This window comes from Monopterus albus, unplaced genomic scaffold (genome assembly GCF_001952655.1).
Source record: "Monopterus albus unplaced genomic scaffold, M_albus_1.0 scaffold15.1, whole genome shotgun sequence".
Taxonomy (NCBI): domain Eukaryota; kingdom Metazoa; phylum Chordata; class Actinopteri; order Synbranchiformes; family Synbranchidae; genus Monopterus; species Monopterus albus.
Window position 1 is genome coordinate 2,194,829 of NW_018127895.1, and position 12,235 is coordinate 2,207,063.

At 40.2% G+C, this 12,235-nt stretch overlaps 1 protein-coding gene across 7 annotated transcripts in view; it reads right to left on the bottom strand.

The window, feature by feature from the left end:
- The window catches only part of lrba (LPS-responsive vesicle trafficking, beach and anchor containing), a 180,951-nt gene that overhangs the window by 76,297 nt on the left and 92,419 nt on the right, over positions 1 to 12,235 (bottom strand). For all 7 annotated transcript variants that reach the window (XM_020591706.1, XM_020591709.1, XM_020591705.1 and 4 more), the window contains exon 37: positions 4,230 to 4,354. In XM_020591706.1, coding sequence (XP_020447362.1) covers positions 4,230 to 4,354 — 125 coding nt within the window. The remainder of the gene's footprint in view (positions 1 to 4,229; positions 4,355 to 12,235) is intronic.

A 12,235-nucleotide genomic window follows, 5' to 3' on the forward strand; every position in this document is an offset into this window, starting at 1 on the left:
CAAGGTTTATTCTCTAATTCAAGTATTAGCGAGTTGATCAGCACCGCTACTCCCACACCGACTTGCAGCCTTGCAGAGCTACGTGAAGGCAGGCAGATAGCAAACAAAACGGGGCAGACAAAAGACTGACATAATCCTCGCCCTAAATGCATTTTACCCTTTAACATACATCAAAACAAACGCCATTCCACACAAAGATTATCCAAACACATTTAAACAAAATGAGGGTCACACACTGCCCGTTTTGATTTCAACTGAACATGACTTGAGGTTCCAAATGGATTATTTAAGAAAAATGGTAATCTGCAAACATTTACAGAGCCCTGCATTCCCCAGTGGAGCACGGTGAGGATCCACAGACTCAAGTACACAGAACAAAGCCTGGCTGGCAAGTCTACAGCATTCACTGCATCTGTGCATGTTTTTTAATCCAGCATTCTGGTAAAAGCAACAGTTTTAATCCAGTCAGTCGGTGAGCACATAACTAGGGGCTTTTTATTTTCATTGTCACCTGAGGGGAGATCAATTGCACGTCCTAACAATGCACAGCCATGTTAGGCGGCTCTAGACTTTGAAACGTCTAGAGGAGCTCGGTTAAAAAATCTCTTGTCGTGGAAAATATGCAGCTCACTGATATTTAGAACGGTCTTCCTGTAATTAAGCCTCCCTGGAGGATTCTTTAGTTAGCAGCAGTGAAATTACTACCAGCTCCCCTAATACGTACCACATGCCATTGTATTCACACCAAGCAAGTGGACAGGGGACTTGTCAGATGAGCTCAAAAAACAGAGATGTAGTTCGGCTTCTTTGCATTTCACTGTAAAACACACTCAGCAGTTCTCGCCCCACCAGGCACATTGTACATTAGCAAGCCTCACTTGAACTAGACTGATCCAAAACCTTACTCCTTCTATTACCTTCAAACACAGGTTATTAACTACCCCTCATTACAATATACACTTTGGTAACTACAACCAAAATAACCAGTCAGCATATTGTTGGAGTGAGTCTACCAGAGCAGAAAGAAAAGCTACTTTAACCAGACTTACATCACTTTTCACCAAGCACACCTAAAAGAAATGTGGCCATAAGTGACAGGCTCCATGCTAACTTCTCACTCCTCCTGTTCCTAAAGAAGATAGTTTTTGTTTAATTTGACAACCCTGACGTTTTGGTGGTGTGCATAAAATCATTCGACAACTTTAAGTACAAATTAACAGTTGGACAAACTAATCTAAGAGCATCACTTTAAAGAATTAAACTATTACACACATCTAGAAAAAATACTAACAAAGACCCCAGACGAGACTGAAAAAGCAAAAAATTTTACGATTAAAACTCAAATATCATTAACATATAAAATTTAGGGTGTCGTTTAAATTAAAGTATAATTTAAAAAGATTAAAAGATAAACAACCTACACAAAGAGTAGGCACGCCACATTAACAAGAAATCTAGCCAGGGCCCTTCAATCTCATCACTCATCATCACACAGGGAGCAGAAACGTGCATAAATCCCAACAGGTTGCGCTTTTTCCGAGACCCCATTTCCCGACCGAGAGGCTCAACTACCTGCTTATACAAGTCAAGGCATGCATGGTCACAGCAATTAAATTGTCAAAATTAACAAATTTGTTTTTAACGGGAGGGAAGCCAGGAGCGCGGTCATGAGGCGAGTATTGATTACCAGAACACAGACATTAGTCTTCAGGTATTTACTCTGCCACCTCTGCTACACGGGCCCTGGACCTGACCGAATCAATCCCCAGAAAAGATGGTTCTTTCTAACCATAAATACATAACAGCCTACTCAGGCCTACTGGCAGCCACACACTCTCCTGTGGAAATCATCCTGGCGCAGTATGAATGATAACATTTGTCCATATCCTTAATGCAGAAATGTACATTTTTCTCACGTCTCAAGGAAAAGACACATGTCCCTCTTTTTATATAAGAAAAATAAAACTTTGGTACAATACTGCCAAGTTAAAAAAAAAAGCTAAATATTCCCCCACTGCCGTTCTATTTATATCAGAGGTGGAAAGTAACTAAGTACATTTACTCAATTACTGTACTTAAGTAATATTTTGCGCTATCGGTACTTTGAATATTGTCATTTTGTACTACTTCATACTTCGACCACTACATTTTAGAAGCAAATATTTTTTACTCTACTACATTTATTTTATAATCTTAGTTACTTTTCAGAACAAGATTAATACCAAAATTACAGTATAATCAAACTTTATTGATCTCCAGTGGAAAATTCACAAGCTATCCAGCAGTTATTCAAATTACAAGCTAGTTGCAATGAGTTCCCCCTTTACCAGCGGCAACATTAAATGTGATATACACAACAATGCTTTTACTTGTAACAGAGTATTTCTACACTGTGGTACTGATACTTTTACTTAAGGGATCCAAGTACTTTTTCCACCACTGATTTTATGGCTATGCACGAGATCTGAAAAGTGTTGCGACAAGTAGCTAGAAAATTAGGGTAAATTCAGACCTGATCTTATACTAAATATTTTCCTAGGGAGCAAGACTGCATTTTCTCCTCTGCATCTGATGAATATAATTACAGCCAGATATGACCTTTGTGCTCCGTTGGAAAACTCAGCCCTGCATTCTCATCTTGAGCTGCACTTCCGTAACAAATGTCGGGTCGACTAAAACAAGACGAAAGGTTACATCAGAAAATGGATGCCGTCAGGCTTCAATGTCAAAGAGTTATTTTAATGATATATTCCCATACTCCAGCAGGCAGTATACTCTCTTGAGGTAGCATACCCTTGCTGCAACTGACTGCTGGCTATTTTTACACAGACCTGACTTTGAAACCAAATGCTGTTTGCAGGAATTTGTCTCTTTTTTTTCCCCCAAGTGATGAATATATGCAGCACATGAGCTGAAATAGTTTTGAGTAAAACTGAATACAGACCAAATGCCTGCATTTTCTAGAAGAAGTCAGTGACCGGTTTATGTGATATGTCTGCTCTCTGTCATGATCTGGCTGAAGGGAAAATGAGGAGGAATAAACGGGGGATAAAAAGGAGGAAACCAAGTAACATTAGGAGGCGTGCGACAGAAGAACAGCGACCCAGCTGGACTGTGGCTTCCATCTCCAGCTGCCTCCACACTGCAGCTCTTACTGCAGACCAGAAGTCTCCCAGGATCCTGTGATCCTCTACATTTATTGCTTTTAGATCACAATCTTATTGACTCCTGTCACACCTGCCATTTGTTTTTCAGAATGATGTCGTCTTTAAGGGAACTTCTGCAGTTGACACGCTGAGGAGAGTTTGGTGCAGAAGTGGATATTTATTGGAGACCAAGCTGGTAAATGTAGGTCCAGCATGACGACAGTGCACCCAGATGTGCACTGGATCTTTGCCTGTAATCCCTCATTTCTGCATTCTATAAAATAAATGACTCCTGGTGTTAACGCAGGGATGTGAATCATCTATGTGTTGTGGTTAAAAGTGAATGCTGGAAATGGTTCACTGAAAATCTGCACCTGTCTTTAAAGTAAAATGCACAGAAAAAAAAAAATGATTGGGCCTATCCCAATACTACAGGGAAAAACTAATCAATGTTTTATTAATAACTCTGTACTGTGGGTAAGAGCAGCCGTTTCCAGAGGCCATTTCACATTAAATCTTAATGTTTAACAGGCTCCAAGAATAATGTAGACTCCTTCTTCAAAACAGAAAATGTTTGGTGGACTGCAATTGGTGCTTTCTTGGAATACGTAACCTGAGGAGCAAATAAAACATACCACCATAAAAACCCATGCTGGACCATCCTGCAAAGGAAGACAGAGGCAGAAATCCCCCAAATCCCTTATTTAAATCTCAATGAGGATAAACAGAAGAGGACGGGTGTGAATGTAACTTACCACTGACATCAGTCACTGTTACGCAGCAAATTAAAAAAAGGAAGAAAGCTTCATATTATTGCATTCACAACCACTCAGTTCAAACCTGAATTTCTGAGTAAAACATGCAAACACAGGCTGCTTGTAAGTCTAGCTTTGCATAATCGGAGGCAGAATATGAAACTACCTGTGTGACATTCAAATGAGGGTGGTATTTTTCTGTGTCTTGTGGTACAATAAAAATTTTATTGCAACGGAAGGACCCGTTTTTATTGCTTTGTACCTGGTGAGTAAGAAAGCAAGTGCAAACAAGAGGCAGAAACTAGAGGACATGGTGTATGAGACTGACCGTGTTCAGTCGCAGCTTTGAGCGTAGCCTCTGAGTGAGAGGATCCGAAGGGGTTCCTGATGAAGCGACGACGACGCCTTAAATCGTCCTCCCAGTAGTCCAGGCGCCAGAACTCCCTCGGCCGGCTGTGACGAGATAGAAGCAGCACATGTGTTAGCAATTACCAGCCAGCATGGTATAGCAGCCCGGCATTAACACTCAGCCCGAGCAAGCACACATAAAGCCAGCATTGTGGGGGATTTTTAACCCTCAAGCCACTTTTTAAAAATATTCACTTATCCACATGATTTGACCCCAAATCACATTGTTCCTGCCTTTGACAATGACAGTACCTCCTTCTGAAAGGCTAAGACATTTCCTTTATTCTCCTTTTCCCCTCCACTCTCTTTTCAAAAGGTGGACTGAGCACTAAGTACCATCACAGAGGAATGAGTCAAATGACAGCAGGATCATTTTCCACACACCTTTGTGGCACGTGCTTCCATTCTAGGCTCATTTCAAGCCCAGCAGGATACTGTACCTCTTGTCAGGACTCAAGACCAGCGGGATAAGGAGAAGGCCATTACAATCACAGAGGAGGGGGTGGACAGCATTACCAATATTAATCAGTGTCTAGAGCCTCCATGTTTCTTAACAATTTACATCTCCTTTACCAGGCTTGGTCAGTAAATCATTATGCTCTAAAAGAAAGTGTTAACTTTTAATGAGTCGCTACCATACTGCATCGTTCATGTATACTCTGTACCTGTCCATAATGAAATATCACTTCTTCTGTTATTTAACTGAAATTTAACTTATTACCTCTAGTTCAGACAAATCATTTTTTGCATAAGCAATCTTTTCTACTTACATTTCAGTGTTTTTTTATTTAACCTTTACATGCAAAGTGTTTATATGTCAAAAACAGAAGAAAAGAAAAACTTCTTTAAAATGTAAAAACTGTGTTAATGATTAGTAACTCGAGTTGATAGGAGAATCAACATGCCCTTGGGTCTTCAGAGATACGAAATGCAAACTGTTGGACTGAAGATAGTCATTTTACTTTAGCTAAAAAAAAAACAACAACAAAAAAAAAAAAACTATTTTTGCAAGTAAGAGAATGCTTGTCTAGACTTGTCCTGAGGTTACAATGCACAGTCCTTAAGCTACGATTTACAGTGATTTGTGAAACACAGTAAAGGTCTTCAGTTCCAATGTGCCAGGTGTGTCTAAGTGTTTCCTGTTTTCTGTGAGAACTAATGTTATAAAAAGAGGTTTAAACACTAATGCAAACTTTTCAAATTGTGACCAGGTTAAGTGGCAGCAGTGTATCCTGTGAAGATGTAGGAAAATGCAGTTTTTGGTTTCAGCGGCATAAGCTATGACGGGAAACCTCAGCATACTTTATGTGATCTACTCTCGAACGCTGCTCTGGCCGGGGGGCTCCTCACAAATCTTCAGTCCAACACCAATGAGCACACAGGGGCCTCTCCACGGGAAAGGAGCTTTACACAAGAAAATAAATACAATTTGCAAGCAGGTCCTTCAAAACCCTATATGCCTTGGCTAATAAAAAACCATTGATTATCTAATTTATTTGGATTTTAGAGATCTCACACAAGAGGCCAGATGACGAGTAGTAAGTGACTGCTGCTCATATAGTATCTTATGCCTGGATGGTTTGAGCACATTTAGTACAAAACAGCCACAGAACACAAACACTACATGTGAAAATGTTTCACAATATAACACAGTAAAATAAAAAAGATAGAAAAAATGTGTATGGACTTTGTATATGTAGAAGAATAATTTGAGAGTGTGTGTGTATGTATGTGTGTGTGTACATGCAAGTTGGAAAGGCACAGGGGACGCAGGTCTGTGCAGTACCAGATTTCTAGCTGGTGACAAAGACCCTGCTCTATGTTCGCATGTGATAGCCTCTGAATGCAAATGGCCACTTCATCATCCTGCCTGCAATGGTATTCATCTATGAAAATAATTATCAAGGTTGTGCATGGCGCACAGCTCTGAATCAGGACGCACTCGTCTCTCATCTCACAGAAGAGGGGGGCCTGTCCGATTCACACAATACACATTAATCCATCAGGAGGGAAACCACTGGCTGGAGTAATTAGTCACAGCAAGAGGGGACCATCTCTGCCAGTCATATTCATCCATTGCACTGCGAAGAGGCAACAATGGAAGTCCTAATGATGGGCTGCTGGAAGAGGTGGACGGATGATGAAGGAAACCTCGTCATCAATCCCTGATGAGAGCGCCACTGTAATAAGAAAGGAGATGTACAACGCCATGCAACCCCCATACTGCACACTGAGTGTGTTTCCACAACCATGATAAATTATTCAGAGCCCATCCATCCTCTTAGGGCATCCTTGGCAGAATTTACTAAAGCACCATTTTTCAAAATAACAATAATTAAAATAACAAAGGGCTGGCGTTGTGCTGTGGCTCACGCCAACCACTTGCGTAATTAGTAATTAGTTCGGTCATAAAAGGTGTCTGGAAGGCCCGCTTGTTAAGCCTGAAGTGGCTGTTGCCTGATGATGAAACTGGGGAAGAGACACACAGAGAAACTGACAGCGAGAGCGTGTGCATTCCTTGAAATCAGAGCAATAAAGAGGCTCCGAGTTTGTGTGTGTTAAGGAGAAAATGTTGTCGCACCAACTGTGTCTAATGTAGACCACATTGGCCACTGATGTAACTGTGTCCAGAGAAGTTTTATGTGAGGTAGTAAATAGTAATTATACCCCCACCCCCCACCCTCTTTAAACATCTTTTGGATGCTCTTCAGAACTCTGTAGTTGTACATTTGAGGAAATTTATCAACACAGAGAATGAACGAGGAAGCTCAGGTTTCTCCTTTTATGTGGCCCTGATGCTCTTTCTCCATAATCAGTTAACAAAACAGTTAGCTCATGCCTTCAATTGAATAAACTCAACACAAATCCTATCACGCTAGGAGGAGGTATTTCACTCGAGGCCTCTTTAAGATGCTAAATTGTCCATTTACATCAAAACAAAGCTGGTGACCAAGTAGATTTAGCATTTCTAGGTGACATACAAAACATGGTTCAACTGGGTTCAGGATAAAAACTGGTTTAGGATGAATGAAATGCTTATGTGGAAAGAACAGCATTTAGAAAAGTGATGGGTCCAGTGAGCTACATTAACTACACACTCTACGGGGAACTATCCCAACACCACAGGTGAATATTTTCTGGTGCCTTATAATTGATATTGGTCAAATCATTTTTATTTTATATCCTGCATGCAGCATTCATCTCTCTGATTGTGTTGTTGTGGAGTACTTGGCATCATTAGCCAACGTAGGGAGGGACCACTGTGCAGCAGCGATGTCCTGGCTGGGAGTAAATGAAGAGCACAGCCAACGTTAGCTAAAAAAAGCACTGTGTGTCTCTCATTTTTAAACAAAACAAATGTATGGCTTAGCCTTGCCTGACACATCAGTGCTGTTTACCCAAACAACAAACAAGCAAGAAGCACAATTTACGTCAGTGGCTCATGGTATGACAGCTGATGACAAATACTGGTCAAAATGCTACCGTTTTAAATCTGAAACCAATTTTAAACCTTGTCTTTTTACACATGAATTCATCGTGCGTGTTTATAAGTTTCTTGATTTTTTTTTTTCTTTCCTTTGTTTCACACTCTTAGTTTCCTGTAGCCCCAGACCTATTTCCCTAGGGTGCTAGTAAGATTCAATCTTGTCCTAAATGCAACGCTAATCTAGCATTGAGAACCTTAAAATAATCACAAACCTTGCCGCCTCTATTAATCATTATACATTTTTTAGGTCAGTTGTGTATGATGGCCAACACTGGTGTTTAACACCATCAAATGGTCAATTTAACATGTTAATAGATTTTCTCTGCAGGTCCTGAAAGTCAGATAGCTCAGTTATTTCAAATGTTCATTTGCTGACAAGGACAAATGATCATCCATCCATCAACATCCAATCAGACAGGACTGTCCAGAGACTAGCATTACTATCTAAAAAGTCTTTTTTTTTAATGAACATCAACCTGATATCTGAATAAGAAAATATTCAAATTTTTCTTCCTCATCATTTATATTTCATTTGAACTCGGCATTTGGGGAAAGCTACGGCGGGTGAATAGAGAGGTAAAGAAAAATACCGTCTACATGAATTCATTTTCAAAGCATTTGATATTATGTAAATGACAACATGACCTTTATCACAGCAACAGATGCAGAGTGAATATTCTTTCATATATCACTACAACCGACTGCACTTTGGCACAAACACATTCATAACCTTTCTGCTAAATTAATTTGGGTACAGTCAATGAGACCTGTATATGCAGAAGAGATTTCTCTCCTTGCTGATTTTATATTAATGCCAGGTCCTATTGGCGGCACTCAAATTGCTCAAACATTGCTGCTATCCCCAGGATCATTTTGCTTCGATTTGCATAAACCATGTGTTTAGAAGAAACGGGAGAGCAGGAATAGATTGAGGATTTGTCATGTTGAGGCCTGGTTGCTGGAGCACTGGCTCTTTGTCAAACGGTGGCAGCGATCGCTTCCACGGTATCTCCAGATTCAAATTAAAATGAAACAGGACCAAATACCTTCCCACTGAAATTGTTCGGCATGATTAAGTCTTGCCGAAGTGATTTTCTACATGTGCATTAACGCTTATCCTTACTGCTCCAATGAGGTGTACAGGAGAACATCTATGTGTGTATGGTAATCCGCCTCAGCTAATGTTGTTTACAAGATTTTTCCAAAGGTAATGTCGGGGTCACAGACCTGGCAACGCTTCCATTTTTAAGTCTGAAATGACAGCCCACATGTAATTTTGACTGTCCTTATTAATCACAGGATCAAGTAATTGCATTAGGCTGTCTTTAATATGATTTTAAATTGTGCAATGAGTGATAAAATGTGGAATGAAAATTTATGAAAACATAGCTAATGAAGTTTTCATATGTTTAGAGAAATAAAAACAACTAAAAATCCAAGTCTTGGCTTGAGCTACAGAATTCACCCATAATAAACAAAGTCTTTGTAGGGTCGCGTCTTTTGGTTTCATCACTCTCTTCTAAACTCACTTCACTAACAGGAGTGTGCACACACTCAATAACAAAACAACCATCTACCACTCCTCCCAATTAAATCCAATTTATCCAAGTGCTTTCAAACAGCGAGCGAGCAGTACTGCATCTCTGCAACATCACTGGCGTGCGAGGATCAAAGTACCCCCATGGGTGGGAGGCAAAAGGCTTCAGACTCCCCACAATGCAGTGCAGCAAAATGAAATAATGCATAATCAAGCCCTAATTACCACCAGCTTTATGCAGCTTCCAATTAGCAGCAATTACATTCAGTGTAAATTCACCAACAAAAAAAAAGGAAAATTACACACTAATTATATTGGAATTCATGGGTTCATAGTGTTTTAATACTGTTGTAAATATTGGACAAGAAGGTTTAACATGCAGTGACAAAAGCCAAGATAAATATTTTTATTATTTAAAGTTAAAATAGCTTCACTGTTTACCTTAAGAACATTATTTAAGCATCAAAACCATAATAAATAGCATACACAGAGCTCCACTGCTCCAGCACTGAAGTGGTACCATCTGTATTTTTGATGAAGAGTCATATTTTTCCTGTGATTTTGACAGTGTGCATTTAAGGCCATTTATCAGCACTACTGTGAGGTAATGAGGGCATCCACTGGACTGGAGTTGTATAATTCTGTCATTACTGGCCCATTGTAATAATCTTCTGACCTCTAGCTTTCAGAGCTGATCTTGGATGTTGTGACAAATCTGAACCTGTGCAGACGTTTCTAACGCATCCCAAAAGAAAAACACAGCGAGGAGGCTCAAGGTCAGCTAAGACAGGGAGCCTACGGAAGAATTTGTTCAGTCAAAAAGTTCCCTTTATAACACAAACATGGGATCGTGTTCAACCTTACACCTCAGTGCCAAAGCCAACCAAAGGTTCTGTCTTAGAAAACACAAATTTTGAAACACAGTTTTAAACTTTGTAGAAGGCCAGCAACTGAACATTTTTGTTTAATTTATAATATTCTACACTACACTAACACGGAGACAAAATGATCTTGCTTGTTAGGCTATGGCGTTCGCTAAAACAAACAGCTCAGTCATATCTGTACGCGAGTGTGTTGCGTGTCCCGTTTCAGTGTGATGCAGGACTACGAGGCTCGGCAAACTCATCTAGAAAGGCCGTCTGCTATTCATGAGCACCTCCTCCCCTCGCTCCATCATAAGGCTGTGCTCATTATACCGCACTTATAGCTGAGTGCGTGTGTGCCTGTGTCAAGCACAGCAATCCCAAGGCAAGGAGATTGAGGCATAAACAGAAGTCTGACTAACTATAATGGCCATGTAGTTATCACTTCATCTGAGAATAGAAATGAATGAATAAAAACAGCAGCAGCATCTACACAATGCTTTCTGACATACTGCACTTTAGAGCCTTTGTTCTTGTTTATTTCAAGATCCTTGTGATCGTCTATAAAACAGGCCGATATATACTCGGTGGCCACTTGACTGGCTACACCTGTGCAGTGTAATGCAATACAACTGTTCCGCTGGAGTCTACTTCTGTGATGCCACTAAAGTCCCTTTGTTGTCGCTGTCATAGATGTGTTATTTCAATAGTTTTTTTTAGCACCAAGGTCAGAGTTAGCGATGGTGTGGTTCTGCAATGCATTATATTCAGAGGTATTTCTATCCTGACTCTATTCTATTTCTATTCTAACTCACTGCAAGTGTGTAACATAATTTCATCCAAGGAAGAATAAAGTGCACCACCTGTCCCTTCTTTGTATATCAACATCAGTTCTTCGACACACAGAGCTTAAACATTCTAAACATTGCTTTCATATAAGAGTGATGCTGAACTTGAACCCAAGACAAGGATGGGGATGTAAAGTAAAACTAGAGCGAGAATACAAGCTGAAGATCTATGGGTAAAGGATGCTCCTCAGTCTTCCACTCTCCATACTGGGGAACAGGGGTGTTTTATGTGCTCTTTTCCCTCCTTTAGCTGCACAAGAAAGTACTGGATTCTTAAGATAAAGGCGATTTTTTGGCAAATGGTGAAAGTAGCAAAATAAATGACCTGCTGGTCCCATGGTGTAATTACAGTGGCTGGAAGCATACCAATCTATCACAGGAAAGAGGGGGGGCTGACAGGCTGCAAAGGGGTTAGTCAAAGGAGATAGCCTTTGACTAACTACTGGCCCCGGACAATCGATACTCAGCAGATATTGCATTCCGGGAGAAAAGAGGAAAAAAGCCCTAAAAACTTCCCAAATGGCTTTTCATTCAGATATTGATCAGCACTCTTTTATCATGACCTTGCTCCACCAAGGCCATATACTTTAAGGGTATATGAAACTCATAAATCTGTGAGTTGCTACAGAGTCACACCAGGCTGTGAGCAGTGAAGCAGCGAGGCAGGATGGTGTAATTGGTCTTCCTGGGATGGCAGCCTTCTCTCACACTTCATAACAAGGATTCCATTAGATTTCTGAGCTGCAAGGATGAGGACAGCCAACACTGGTGGGGTAAAAATGGAGAAAATGACCTAAAGACAAATGGGTGAGGGTAAACTGGTTAAACTGAAAACCTCTTGTCGATTCTCACAGTTAGGTTTGGTGACGCATTATAGCAATTTATCAGTGGGCATATACTGTATTGTATTAATCTAGCACTGCAGCCACAGCAAATCCCAATTAGGGGTACAAGTACCCCAAAGACTACTTCTGCAGTTGCTGGAGAAATGTAGAAAATTTGTGAAGTGCCTTTGCCAATTTGAAAAACAAAAAGTACTTGGTTAAAAAAAAAACAAAAAAACTAGCAGCACCTACATCAGGTTGATTATACAAGACATGTCTCACAGTCCAAAAACTGCAAAAAGGTAAGTGAAGAAGACAAAAAGGTGTTCACCTTCTGTAACTTTAAGTGGCAGAAGTATAAATGCAA